At 47.4% G+C, this 13,398-nt stretch overlaps 1 protein-coding gene across 1 annotated transcript in view; it reads left to right on the top strand.

Annotated features, from left to right (window-relative positions):
- The window catches only part of OTOA (otoancorin), a 117,837-nt gene extending 113,649 nt beyond the window's left edge, over positions 1–4,188 (top strand). Inside the window, exons 24-25 of the mRNA XM_007953194.1 lie at positions 2,347–2,542; positions 4,118–4,188. Coding sequence (XP_007951385.1) covers positions 2,347–2,542; positions 4,118–4,188 — 267 coding nt within the window. The remainder of the gene's footprint in view (positions 1–2,346; positions 2,543–4,117) is intronic.
- Positions 4,189–13,398: the final 9,210 nt, after the last annotated feature.

Here is a 13,398-nt window from a genome sequence, read left to right as displayed (position 1 = left end):
GCTGTGAGTCAGAATTGACTTGACAGCACCACCACCACCACCACAAGGACGTTGAGCAAATGCCTGCTTCTCGTTTGCACAAGGAGCTCTGGTGGTGCAGTGGTTAAGGCATGTGACTGGTAACCAGCCACTTTGTGGAAGAAAGATGAGCGAGTCTGCTTCCATAAAGATTTACAGCCTTGGAAACCCAAGTGGGGTCACTATGAATCAGAGTCGACTCCATGGCAGTGAGTTTGTTTTTTTTATGTTATCACTTTGCATGAGACAGGCAGCTTGGCCCCAGATGTCGGCACTTTGCAAAGCACTTTGTCTTGGTCTCTTCTGCAGAGCAGCCTGTGTCCTTGTTCAGGAATTTATCTATTCCAGAAATTTCTATTGAGCACCACATTGTGGCTGACTGCAGGCTAGGTGCTGGGGATGCACTGGTGAAGGTACCTGGACAGTGACACGCAGGGCTGAGTAGGGTCTGAGATGAAGCGGAGAGCCCTGTACAAGCAGGGGGGCTTCTCCTCCCGTCCATCATTGATGCTGTGTGATGAGTGGGCCCAGTATTGCTGGATCTTCTGTTTCTTAGAAGAAGCCATAAATCTTGATTTTCATGTGAAATTTCCTGATAATTAAATGTCGGTCAAACCAATTTGATTTTTTTTTTTTAAAGAGTGCTCAAGAAACATGGTAGGCCTATAGATGCGGTCTGGCCTGTGGTTCACTGTTTTGGTTATCTAGTACTGCCCTAACAGGAAAATACCACCAATTGCTGGCTTGACAGAGTAAAATGGCACAGTCCCAAGATTATCAAACAACATGGCAGGCCACTATTTCAAGTCCAGAAACAGTCTCAGGATTGGCAGGCAACGTGGCAGGCTGCTGAATGAAGACTCGGCTAAATTCAGGATCTCAATGTGCCAAAAAGCTCAGAGACCTTTCTCAAAGCTGCTTCTTGTAAACTGGAAGCAGACCGCATCCCTAAGGCAGCTACTCAGCTGCTCCAGTAGATTCCACCAGGGAGCGGAATACCAGTCTCATCCTGGGGACTAACCATATCCAGCTCCCCAGCCACTCAAAACCAGGCCCCGTCAAGTTGACACACAGCTTATATAAACTACCACAGTCACCAGTCAACAACACGTTAGAATAATGTTTATATATGGACTCCACGTTAAGAGTAGATGGAGCCAGAGAAGCAACTATGCTCTCTCTGTGTGTGTGTGTGTGTGAGGGAGAGAGGGTTGGAGATGTTGCTGACTCTTGAAAAAGAGGCCAGCTGGCTGGAGAGGGAGGAACAGTGTTCCAGGCAGAGGACCATGCATGGAATTTTGGGCTATGTCCTGGGAGTCAGGCAGGGAAGGACTCCAAGGAATATCAGGGAACGACATGGTCCCAGGGAAGCATATACCTGAACAGAGGAAAAGTTGAACAAGAGAAGAGGAAGGAATGTGGGGATATAACCACCTTTCCCAGAATCTTTGGGGCCCTAGAAAAAGTCCTGTGAGCTGGGAATAACTTCAGAAAACCCTCTGTTCTGTCCTCAAAGACAGTGTGCATGGCACAGTCCCCACTTCCCACTTCCATGGCAGACATCACCAATGGATCACTGCACTTTTCCTCCACTGAGCTGTAACAGGTCTTATGAGCACAGGGTTCAGGCAGTCATATCAAAGGATCAGAATCAGCATAGGAGATTGTGCTATCCTACATCTAGCCCACAAGCCCAGAGAGGCTGTGTAACTTGCCCAAGGTCACACAGCTAGTATGTGGCAGAGCTGGGGCTTAGATTCATGTCTTTGGCGTTAGGTCTGTGCCTTCTCCTCCCCATTGGTGCCTCCTCAGGTGCGGACCTGAAGTATTGGAGGGCTACCTTGCTTTGCATTAAACAACATTGTCACAATAAGAAAATTACTGGCCCTCCTTTTAACTCCTTTAATACTTCTGATTTCTTCAAGGAGGAGATGTTAGCTTGGAACTAAAATGTCTTTAATATCCCTGTAATAGTTAATACATCCCCCCTTCTTCTTTTTTACATACAGCGCTGGCCTCAAGTTCAAACCATTGTTGGCCAGCAATCTAGTTAGAATTTAACAATGTTGTTTTATTTGTTTTGCGTTATTTCTATGATTATGTATAAGCTAGACCTGTTGACTTTCGATTTCTCTAGACTTCCATGAAAATTTTCCATAAAGATTAGTTAATAACATTGAAAAGAGTGGACTGCTTTTAAGGAAAAAACCACTAGAACACAAACGATATGTAGTGTGGCAAAGTTTTGCGGGCCCTAGGAGGATGATCGAGGTCTGGGAACCCCTGGCGGGGCCCTTCTGATAGCGTTACCCCCTTTCACTCTTGCAGGAGCTATCGGCAGAGCAGATCGCCTCTTTGGGCCCAGAGAATGCGGCGGCGGTCACCGACGCCCAGCGCCGGCAACTCAGCATGCTGCAGCTGCAGAGCCTCCAGCGTGCGCTAGATGGCGCCAAGACCCGCTTTTGGCTGGACGCACCCCTGAGCGCCAGCCCCACCCGGACTCCGGTCTCGCGTTCACCTCCAGGTGAGCCCAGCCTTTCCTGGCCCTGTCCTGCCCCCCCACACACACCTCTGGCCCCCCGCTTTTGTCTATGCCATGGCGCTCTTGGGGCAGGAAGATTACTAGGATTTAAGGCAGAGTCTTTGAACTGGGGATTCTTCACTCAGAGAAAAATCCAAAGGCCCTACCAAACTTATATAAATGATTCTCAATTCTAGCTGCCCTTTAAAGTCACCTGGGGGAGCTTGTAAAAACTGCCAGTTTCCTAGGCTCCACCCAGAACCAATTGAAACAGACTCTCTGGGTATTAAATTCATTTTCCTTCTCATTGGCAACCAGTGTTCCCAACGTTTTGCGTCTTTGTTCAGAGTCTATGCATATAAAAGCAAATCAAAGCCAGGTTCTCTCCCTGCATTTACCAGAACCCGTGGGGACACTGCATGTCTGCCTAGTGGAGGCACACTTGGTGCTGATGGCTGCACCACAGCTGTTGAGCCAGGTCTCTCTAGATGGGCATTTCCTTCTGTTTCTTGCTGTCAGTAACAATGCTGCAGTGAATGTATAATTTACACCTGTAGCATGAAATCGTCAGAGTGGGACTGGTGGCTTGGAGGGCATGTCTGTTGTGATTTTGATGGATTTTGCTAAATCTCTTCCACTGGGGCTGTACCAGTTTTCCCACAAACCTGCAGGGTCAGAAAGTGACAAGGGACCTTTAAAATGGTGTTCCCTGCAGGTGCTCTGCAAGGTAAGATCTTAGATACTTCCTCCTTCCTTCCTCCACAGGTCTCAGCAGGGCTGAGGTTGGGCAAACCCTTCCCATGGGCCAGACTATTAATCTCCTATTTCCTAAACCTTTTTAATTATCAGAATCATCTGGGGTGGGGGGAGAGTTGTTGTTGTTATGTGCCACTGAGTCGGACCTGACTCATAGCGACCCCTCCTTGGGTTTCCGAGGCTGTATCACTACGGAAGTAGATTGCCCAACCTTCCTTCTGAGGAGTGGCTGGTGGGTTTGAACCACCAGCCTTCTGGTTAGCAGTCAAGTGCCTTAGGCACTAGGCTACCAGAGCTCCCGGGAGGAGGGGGTGGTTGATGCTTAAAATTCAGATTGCTGGGCCCTGTCACAGACTTGGGAGCACTGCTCTGGTGGCGTGGTGCCTAATGCATTTGACTGCTAACCAGAAGGCTGTCAGCCCCTCGGAGGGAAGGTGGGGCAGTTACTTCCATAGTGATACCACCTCGGAAACTCAAGGAGGGATCTCTATGAGTCAAAATTGGCTCAACGGCAGTGAGTTTGGTTTTTTGGTTTTGGTCCCCGACTTGCCTAATCAGAATGTCCAGGCATTTTTGATAAGCTTTCCAGGTGACTTCTGATTAAGGCCTGAATTGTCCCCACTGATTAACACTATCTCCTTTCATGCTCACAGTCCCTCCTGTTTGGGGTCATTATTCTTATTTAAGGGTCGGGAAGAGGGGCCCAAGGTTTAGCAAGACTGAGTGATCCCAGAGAACGACTCAAGGAGCAGGGCGTGACGTGTCCACCAGCTGTGGGCTACCGGCACTTCACCGGCACTCTGGCCTTTTGCTTTGTTCTAGGAGCTCCTGTCTGCTGGGGTCTTTGGCTTGGCTGCCCTCTGCTGGTTCTAACAGCCAAGCCCCTGTGGTGAGAGATGTGAGCATGTCACCCTTCTAATGCCCCGCACAGTCGGCCAAGGTGCGTCAAGACAGAGTGCTCGTCAGACTGTGGGAGACCCTTGCCTGGAACCAGAACCTCATCTAGGGCAGGAGAATGCCAGGGCCTTGGTATTTAAAAGGCACCCCAAGGATAAAATCGTTATTAAAAATGATCTTGCAAATTCTGAAGCTGGCCTGTCCTTTAAGCAGGAAGCCATTTTTGGCCCCACTGCAGCCTGTTCCGCATCCCTGCTTGGACGCAGAAACTGTGGGGAAGGAAATAGGGTGTCAGTTTTCTGCCAGTAGAGTGAAGACCTAACACACGAGTTACTGGCCCCTTCCAAGAGAGGGAGGTGCAGGAAGAAGGCCGCATTTCGGCCCGGACAAGATCTGGGTCTCACTCCGGCTTGATTTTGCTTCCCTGCAGCTAGCTAGAGGCTGCATTGGCTTTCCTCTTCTTATGTATTTAGCCGAGCTGAAATAAATGAATCCCTCACCAGCAGCCGATATTCCTGCCTGATTGCTGAGACTAATGGATGTTTTGGTGGGCATTGCATTGATGGGAAATTAAAACATTTAGCATGGCTCAGTGTTCAATCCATTTTTAAATACATTTTCCAGATGCATTCCATTTCCTGCAAAGTTATGAGTTAAGCTTTCAAAATGCTTTTTTTCTTTCCTCCTTTTTTTAGGTAGACATGGTTGCTCTTGCTCTGAGCTTTTAAAAAAACAAAACGAAACCCACTGCCATCGAGTTGATTCCAACTCATAGCAACTCCCTTTGGGTTTCCAAGGTGGTAAATCTTTATGGAAGTAGATTGCCCAGTCTTCCTTCTGCCGAGTGGCTGGTGGGTTTGAACACCAACCTTCTGATTAGCGGTCCAATGTCTTAGGCCCTACACCACCAGAGCTCCTTGCTCTGAACTTTGGGGGTTTGAAATAATAAAACACAAGGTGTAAGTCAGTCATCATCCAATATGCCACCATAGAACCAAATAAAATCCACTAGACCCATCTTTTTGGAGTCTAGGGTGAAAGTTACTTCTGGAAATTCCCAGGATGCCTTTAGCCTTAGGCTCAGGAGGTCAGAGTTCAGGAAAGAGGTCAGAGTTCAGGAAAGGGGTCAGTGGTGATGCTCTGCCGCCTCCCAGGTGTCCCATGTTCTCAAAAGCAGCGGGGGCATTCCTCAGGTGGCTCGTCAGATACCCTGGGTACTTCTTTCTGCCACCAGCAAGTCCTGCATTCTCTTCCGAGTCACACACCCACAGCTGATGTCTCATCTGGAGATGAGCAGAAAAGCCTGCTTGAGTTTCCAAAAATGTGTGGTGTTCCCTAAGAGCCGGGCAGATTTTAAGCAGCAGCATCCATCACTGTTGTAGAGACCGGTGTGTTTTTGGGTCTCCCACATGGTTATTACAGAAAATTGAGAGACCCAGTGTGAAGGTGTGGACCTGGAGGTGCCATGCGGGGCCCGACTTGGCTCTTTGTCATCCTGGCGAGGAGATGGCGGCTAGTGTTGCTTCTGGAGCACAGACCGTTTATCTTGTCATAAGTAGCAGCAGCCCCCTGTTGAGCTGGGCAGGGCCAGCTGTGGGTCCCGGATGAGGATGAGCCCACATCAGTGCGGAACGGCTTGCATCTCAAGCAGCATCCTTGCCGCCTGGCACCTTGGGGGCATCCCAGGCAACCAAAGGAAACCGACAGAAACAGCTTGACTTTGGATCAGACTTCAAACTGCCAACTTCAAGTCGTTTTTGCATTTCACCTTCCCTCCTAACAGCGAGCTCTGGTGGCCTAGTGCCTAAGTGCCTGAGGCATTTCGCTGCTGACCAGAAGGCTGGCAGTTCAAACCCACTAGCCACTCCTCAGAAGCAAGGTTGGACAATCTCCTTCCGTACTTTCCACCTCAGAAACCCAAGGAGGGGTCGTTATGAGTTGGATCCGACTCGACAGCAGTGAGTTTGTTTTTTTTTTTTTTTCCCTCTTAATCTCCTGTTTCTGCTGTAATTCCTGGATCATTCTGCCATCTTGGATAATAATAAAGGCTCCTGTTACAGAGAGGCCATCACTGTATCAAGCTCTGCTCTAAGGACTTTAGCTTATCATTAGCTCATGTTTCATCACCAAGACCCTGCCAGTCAGTGTGGCTGCAATGTTCATTTTCCAGATGAGGGTCTAAGTCCAAGATGCTTGTCTACGGCCTCACAGATAGTAAGGGGTTAAGCCTTGGCCCTTATGTTTTGGTGGTGCTATCACTTGCCCTTGGCTACTAAACTAAAGGTTGATGGTTCAAACCTACCCAGTTTTGCCTCGCAAGAAGCATTCTGCCTCCGTAAAGATTGCGGCCCGGAAAACCCTGTGGAGCAGTTCCACTCGGCAATGCGTGGGGTCACCAGGAGTCAGAATCGACTCCACAGCATTGCATTTGGTTTCTGGTTTGTTTTATCTTTACACAATGCTACCTCCTGGATGAATATCCTTTAACTTCGCTAATAAGTGAGATCAGAGAGAGATTCTATAAATCCCTCCTCCTCCTCCTTTGGCGAGAAGCCAGCTTTCCTCACAGCACCTATAATTGGTGTCACCTCAGGCAGAAAGACAAATTGAGCTTATGCCCTGCAGGACCCCCAGGGTCTCAGGCTGAAATGCACAGTCCTTTGCAGGTAGGAAAATAGCAGGTCACCCGGCAGGTGTGGTGCCTGCTCTCCTCTCAAGGTCAGCCCTGCTGCGGGATTCCCAGCCTTCTTCGTCTTTGACCATTTCTCCCAGCTCGATGGGGGGATCAGGGTGCCTTGTACGCAGGTTACTCTATCTGGCCACGGTACTGATTATTAAATATTTTGAATATCTCCCCAGCTTCTAGCCCACTGCAGCCCCTGGCTTCATGGAGGCTGGATGTCTTCCTGCAACTTTAGCCTACCATCCAGTGTTAATTAGAGTTAAGTTTTTCTCTCTAGTCCTGGTACCCAGGGATTCAGCCACAGCTACTGAGGATGGGCTGTACTGCCAAGGAAAGGTTTCTGTGTCTTGGGATATGTGGGTGTGTTTACCTGGCTTTCCTGAAGAAATACTGTCACAGAAGAGAGTTACAAGATGGTTGCTAAACGGGCAAGGAGGCCCCATCTTCCGACCTCCTCTAACCCCACAAGAGGAAGACAGAATCACCATCAGTAACCCAAGGCCTATTCCTGCCAGGCCAGACATGCTGCCTCCCTCCAGCCCTTTCACCAACCGTTCCTCCCAAAGCACCTACCACCTCTCTCCTGGGGTCAATAATTCGCTGCAGTGGCCACACAGAACTCACAGATTACGGGGTTTATTAGGGAAGCACCAGGCTATAATTCAAGTTCAGGAAAAATGCTCAGTCTCTCTCCCAGCCCACTGTCTCTCAGCCAAAAGTCTCTCACAGTTTTTTTTTCCCAGCAGTGCGTGTCCCTTGGTGTCTCTCTCAGCAATGCGTGTCTCTTGCATCTCTTTCCCAGCAGCACGTGTCTCTTTCAGCAGCACGTGTCTCTTTCAGCAGCACATCATCCTCAACCAGCAGTCAGAGAGCCTTCTTCTGCCTCTAGGAGGCCTCCTTTTGAGCCTGGCATAGTGGCCAAACTAACCAATCATAACATTAGAATTCTAAGCACCTGAGAAAGAGCCAACTTCCCAGAACATTACTTTGTGCTGCTCCCAACAGAAATACCCCAGGTAGATGATTTTAACAATCAGGAGCTACTCAGTTTCTCACAGAAAATTCCACCATGGAGTTTATGAAGATTTATGGCTAGAAAAGCCATACCAGGTAATTTACTACACTGCAACGTCGAACAACTTAACATTAACTAGTAGGCATTCTTTGCCCTGAGAAGTTCTTTCCCCACCTTCCCCTCCTGAGGAGCCTTTGGAAACATCTGTATTGCTTCCCTCCAACATATACATGCCAGTTGCTGTTGAATTGGTTTCAACTCATGTGATCCCATTCATTTCAGAGCAGAAATGCACCCTATAGGGTGCTCAATGGCTATGGCAAAGAATTCCAGAACACTTAATTGTGCTCATGAGGAACCCGTACATAGACCAAGAGGCAGTCATTCTAACGGAACAAGGGGCTACTACATGATTTAAAATCAGGAAAGCTGTGCATCAGGGTTGCATCCTTTCACTATACTTATTCAATTTCTATGCTGAGAAAATAATCCAAGAAGCTGGACTATATGAAGAAGAATGCGGCATCAGGATTGGAGGAAGAACCATTAACACTGTAATACGCAGATGACACAACCTTGCTTGCTGAAAGCAAAGGGGACTTGAAGCACTTATTGATGAAGATCAAAGGTTACTGCCTTCAGTATGGATTACACCTTAACGTAAAGAAAACAAAAATGCTCACAACTGGACCAATAAGCAACATCGCAATAAATGGAGAAAAGATTGAAGTTGTCAAGGATTTCATTTTACTTGGATCCACAATCAACACCCATGGAATCAGCAGTCAAGAAATCACATGACACACTGCACTGGGCAAATCTGCAAATGACTTCTTTACAATGTTAAAAAGCAACTTGAGGCCTAAAGTCACTTTGAGGAGTTAAGGTGCAACAGACACAAGCCATAGTATTTTCAGTTGCCTCCTTGGAAGAAGTTCAACCCAAATGCTCCTTAGAAGTGAGGCTGGCGAGACTGTGTCTCAAGGACTTTGCACATGTTATCAGGAGGGACCAGTCTCTGAAGAACAAGATCATGTCAGCAAAGAAGAGGAAGACCCTTAAGATGGGTCAACATAGTGGCTGCACAGTGGACTCAGACATAGCAGTGATTGTGAGGATGGTGCTGGCCTGGGCAGCTTTTGTTCTGTTGTACAAGGGGTCGCTATGAGTGAGACTAACACCAACAGTAAGAATTCTGGGGGGCAGGGGAGGGCCTGTTAGTTCTCTTGTGTCATCTGATGTCTCAGTTTATTCTGCACGGCAACCTTTTCTCATCAACCTGATTTTCTGAATGGCCTCCAGCAGCACCTTGTCAGGTTACTCATTCGAGGGGCCTCTCTGGTCTTTGCACATATGCAGGGATCTTTTCTCCTTGCTGGTGCCGTTGGGAACTTAACATCTCTGACTGCTTGCAGTATCAATCCATAGCAATGTAAGAAGCGAAGCCTGGAGATGATAGGTTTTTTGTTGTGATCATAAGGTTTTCGTTGACTGATTTTCAAAAATAGATCCCAGGGCCTTCTTCCCAGTCCATCTTAGTCTGTAAGTTCTGCTGAAACTTGTTCAGCATGATAGCCATGTGCAAACCCCGCCCCCCCCTTTGATGGCTGGGCGGTGGCTGCACGTTCAGTGCACTGTCTGGGACTCGAACCCAGGTCTCCCGCATTGAAGGTGAAAATTCTGCCACTGCCTCCCCAAGGCCTGCCACTCTTGCAGCATCTTTGCGTCACGTCCAAACACCTTTTCTTCAGTGCCTGGCACTACACTGCCCAATAACATCTCTAGTTTTGGATGGTGGTAGCTTCTTCCAGTGGCTCCAATACTTGCCTTAGTCCAGGCTCAGGGGGATTCTCTCTTGGCAGAGAAGCAGCAGGGGTTGAGGGTGGGGAAGTTAATCCTTCTAAACACAGTGCCAACGCCAACCAGACCCACTGCTGATGAGTCCATTGTGACTCATGATGACCCATGTGTTGCCGACTAGAGTTACGTTCCATAGGGCTTTTTTTCTTTCTTTTTAAATTTTCTATAGGAACTCTGGTGGCATAATGCCTAAAGCATTTGACTGCTAACCAGAAGGCTGGTGGTTCAAACCCACCAGCCACTCCTCGGAAGGAAAACGGGGCAATCTACTTCTGTAGAAATACCGCCTCAGAAACCCAAGGAGGGGTCGCTATGAGTTGAATCAACTTGACGGCAGTGAGCTTTTTAGAGTCTATTGATTTTGTCGCATATTTACAAAGCAGATTTGTTTTACACTCAACCACTCATACACATTTCGTTTCACAGCACAGATTATAATCCCCATAATGCAACAGGTCTCCTACCACCTCCTCCCAGTGGTTAGCCCTTCCCTGTGTCCTTCTTACTGACGCGTTCCTGTCTGTCTGGCTTTCCCCCTGTGCAAATGCTGCTCCTGTGATCGTTCAAGGTTGACTGTCCTAAGGGGTGCAGCTCCCTGGGGTTGGTGTTCAGCTCACAGTCCTTTCTACTGTCAGGCTGAGAGTGAGTCTATGGGTCTGAGTGCAATTCCAGGCCCGAAGGGTAACCTGGGGCATAGTCTTGGGGTTTTACCTGTCTCTATCAGCCCTGGTCATTTTTGTGTTATTGAGTGTTGTCCCACATTTTTCCTCCCGCTCTATCCAGGATCTCCAAATTTGATCCTTTTCTGAGTGGTAGCCAGGCACTATCTCGTTCTTCTGGTCTCAGGTTCCTGTAGGCTGAGATTCCCAAGGTCTGTTAGTTCCTTAGACTAATTGTTTCCATATGTCTTTGATTTTCTTTGCTCTTCTTTGTGCTGTATGAGGAGAGACCAATGATAGTTGCATCTAAGATGGCCACTCGCAAGCTTTTAAGACCCCAGTCACTGTTTGTCAAGGTAGGATGTAGAACAATGTTTTTGTGTACCGTGTTGTGCCAATTAAGCTTAATGTCCTCTGAGACCGTGCTCCTGAGCCAGCACGCCTGGGACTCACACCTTCAAGGTGCTTGGTTGTGGCTAATAAGCTGCTCCAACATTGTCTTGTTATAATGTATATGAATATCTTTTTTTAAAATTTTTATTGAGATTTGGGTAAAAATTTACAGAGCAAATTTGCTTTCCATACAGCATTTCATACAGATTTTGTCTCATGACAGTGACTGCAATCTCCCACAAGGTAACAGCTCTCTTCCTACTCCCCCTATAGCTATCTCTTCCCTGTGTACTTCCCTCCTATGCACTCCTGCCCCCTGAGCTGTCTCCCTGTACATACACAGCCCTTCTATTCTCCCATGATTGATCTCTGCATGAATACTTTAATAGCACATACAAATACACACGTAGGGATATCATCAGCCAGACCTCTCTGTGGTTATAGGTATTTTCCCATTTGCCTCTCCACACCTGATCCTGCCTGTCTGCAGGCTAGTGTTTGTTGTTACTGATGGTGCAGTGTTGTGTATGTAATAGCATTTGCCTCTCTGGTCTATACCTTTTATGCTTGTTTCTGAGTCCTCCTATTGTTATTGTGATGCTCACACACTTTTGTTACATTGCCTTTCCCTTCACTCAAATCAGCACGTGGCTCTTAACTACTCAGCAATTTTCCTTCTCCATAGGGTTTCCAATGGCTGTGATCTTTTGGAAGTAGTTTGCCAGAACTTTCTTCCATGGCACTGCTTGGTGGATTTGAACATCCAACCTTTTGGTTGATAGCTGAGTGCAACCATTTGTGCCACCCAGGATCCTTAAGATACTGCCAGAGCATCTTGTCTATTCTAGACAAGACTTCCCTGTGCTATGCATTGCTTTTGGAAGGAAGGGTGGGTGATCTACTTCCATAGTGATACTAGAGTCAGACCAAACATGAGTCGCTGCCCAGTGTGCAATCAGGCCAAAATAGTTTACACACTGAATGATTAAGAGGAGAGAAAATTATTTATTGTAAAGTGGCAATGCAAGGAGGCAGGGGCCAGTACCCAAATCTGACTCTTCAAATGGAGGTCAGGATACAGTTTTGTAAGCTTCAGGAGAGGGGGGGTTATACATATTCATAAAAACTTCAGAAATTTGGGCATGAATTTACTGAGGATTGACTGAAGCTTCCTTCACCTCAGTTTAAAGGGACAGTAGATTTTTAATGCAGTGTGTTTGCACACCGGATGAGTCACACCAGCTTCCTGTCATCAGTTGATCAGGGCTTGGGCAGAGGGGGAAATGTTAGTTCCCAGAAACTTTGTTACTGTTTGTCTCACTGCACATGTCCAAGGGCCAAAGTTAATTTTCAAGTTGTTTCCTGAACACACATTAACATATTTATCACCTGTTTCTAGGTGTATAACTTGGAGAGGATGTGTGAATTGACCTTTCATTCCATTCCATTTTTAAGGAACTGAGTTATCATGTTTACTTATCTGCCCCCAACCGAGGTAACAGGCAGGATGTGGACTGAGCTTTGATTCATGAGGTATCATGTCTGCCTATCTGTCTTAATCAGGGTGGGAGTGATAATTGAGCTTTCGTTCTGTTCAGTTCTTAAAGAAATGAGTTATCATATTTGCTTTGCTGTCTTCAACTGAGGACGCAAGCTGAACTTTGATTCCACCCGGCTTCAATGTTGTCTTGGAAACCCAAGGAGGAGTCGCTGTGAGTTGGATCCAAATCAACTGCAGTGAGTTTGGTTTTTTGGTTTTTTGGTGCATTACATGCTAGGGCTCTCTTAGCCATGATCTTTGACTCCCACCAGTTGACTAGGTGGAACTATGGAAATGTAAGGTGCTTATGACCTACCAAGGGAATTAGATAGGTTGTTAATATTGTAAATAAGGTATGTGGCACTCTTGTGGGGGTGAGACCATGCAAATAAGTTGTGTGGAACCTGAACTTGGGGATTGGTTAGTTTTATCATTCTGCTAGGCTTAAAATGAGCCTTCCTAGGTGGGGAATTGCAGTCAATGTCATGAAACGAAATGGGAGGGAAGGACACAGGGAAAAGGTAGCTATGTGTGTATGGGGGAAGTGAGAAGAGAGCTGTTACACTGTGGGAATAAAAATTAAATACAAAAATAATAAAATGAGCCTTCCTAGAAGCGGAAGAGGGGATCTTACTGCCATCAAGAGCTGAAGGTGGAGTTGAGTGTGTCCTTGGACCCTAGGTCCCTGCGCTGGACCTCCTTGGCATAGAGATGGCAGAGACGATCAGCTGAGGTGACTGGGCTGAGACGACCCAGCAGAGAGATGGCAGCAGCAGAACCAAAAGACATGAGACAGAGGCTCACTGGCCCACGGAGTGAGAAAGCTGAGTGCCCTTGGGCAGGAGGCTTGCTGAGGAGTGGGGTGCACCTGGGTGTACCTATTGTCTAAGCAGGGCAGAGGCCAGGCTGAAAGGCCAAGGGCCAGAGAGGCATGCCTGAGGGCATGATACAGGGGAGGCTGTCCTGACCAAAGAATGGTATCCTGAGTGCATTCCTGAACCTGAATTTTAACCTGTTACTCCCCTAGTAAACTTCATAATTGTGAGCATTGTGAGT

The sequence above is a fragment of the Orycteropus afer genome, unplaced genomic scaffold (genome assembly GCF_000298275.1).
Source record: "Orycteropus afer afer isolate SDZICR_OR568_19922 unplaced genomic scaffold, OryAfe1.0 scaffold00376, whole genome shotgun sequence".
Classification (NCBI taxonomy): domain Eukaryota; kingdom Metazoa; phylum Chordata; class Mammalia; order Tubulidentata; family Orycteropodidae; genus Orycteropus; species Orycteropus afer.
The sequence above is the reverse complement of the archived record's forward strand: the minus strand, read 5'-3'. Positions and strand labels throughout refer to the sequence as shown.